General features: G+C 46.9%; 1 protein-coding gene across 1 annotated transcript in view; it reads right to left on the bottom strand.

Moving 5' to 3' along the window:
* Positions 1-216: 216 nt before the first annotated feature.
* The window catches only part of rnf144aa (ring finger protein 144aa), a 20,960-nt gene continuing 20,428 nt past the window's right edge, over positions 217-748 (bottom strand). The window contains exon 7 of the mRNA XM_073827517.1: positions 217-530. Coding sequence (XP_073683618.1) covers positions 399-530 — 132 coding nt within the window. The 3' untranslated portion in view covers positions 217-398. The remainder of the gene's footprint in view (positions 531-748) is intronic.

Below are 748 nucleotides of genomic sequence, written 5' to 3'. Positions count from 1 at the left end.
AACAGACATAAACACACTGAATAGATGTTCTATTAGAACACAACCCTCCAGAACAGCCACGTATGCGAAACATCCACAACACAGACAAGCGCCCGGATGGAAGCGCGCTCTGCTCCTTCAGCAACGTCTCTTTTGTTACTGCGGAGGGAACCCCCAGCTCTGGAATCCTCCACCTAAGCATGCAGCAGGCTCGTGAAGTCTCCTTTAGTCTCGTCAGGCCTGCCGGGATGGAGCCTACTCAGCTAGCTGTGACAGGAACCGTGGCGTGAGATGGCTCGCGTTGCGGCTTCAAATGCGCAAGTCCCATCGGTTGATGAAGAGCTCGAAGGCGGAGGAGGAAAAGAAAAACGATTAAAGGAGATGACCGGAATTCCTCGTACACTGCTCACGCCGGGCCGTTAGGTGGGTAAAGGGTCGTCGTCGCCTTTACTGCACTTGCATTTGCAGCACAGCACGAATGGTGTGGCTAGCAGCAGGAATGGAGAGGCTACCAGTAAGAGGAGGCCGAAACCGGCAAAGATTCCGACAACCTGCGGAGAAAGAGATGAAAACGTCACATGAGTGTGAATCGCATATATAGTGTCTACAAAAATAAATAAGTAAAATCTAGTTTACAACACATGCACCGAGTTCTCTTGTACTTTTTGTATTCATTTAGTTTTGAAAAACATTTATACCATATAATGCAGTTTGGTTTAACCATCAAGTAAAAATGGATAACATATTTTCCTTACACATTGAATACATT

Source organism: Garra rufa, chromosome 21 (assembly GCF_049309525.1).
Source record: "Garra rufa chromosome 21, GarRuf1.0, whole genome shotgun sequence".
Classification (NCBI taxonomy): Eukaryota; Metazoa; Chordata; class Actinopteri; order Cypriniformes; family Cyprinidae; genus Garra; species Garra rufa.
This window is presented reverse-complemented; position numbering and strand designations above follow the sequence as displayed.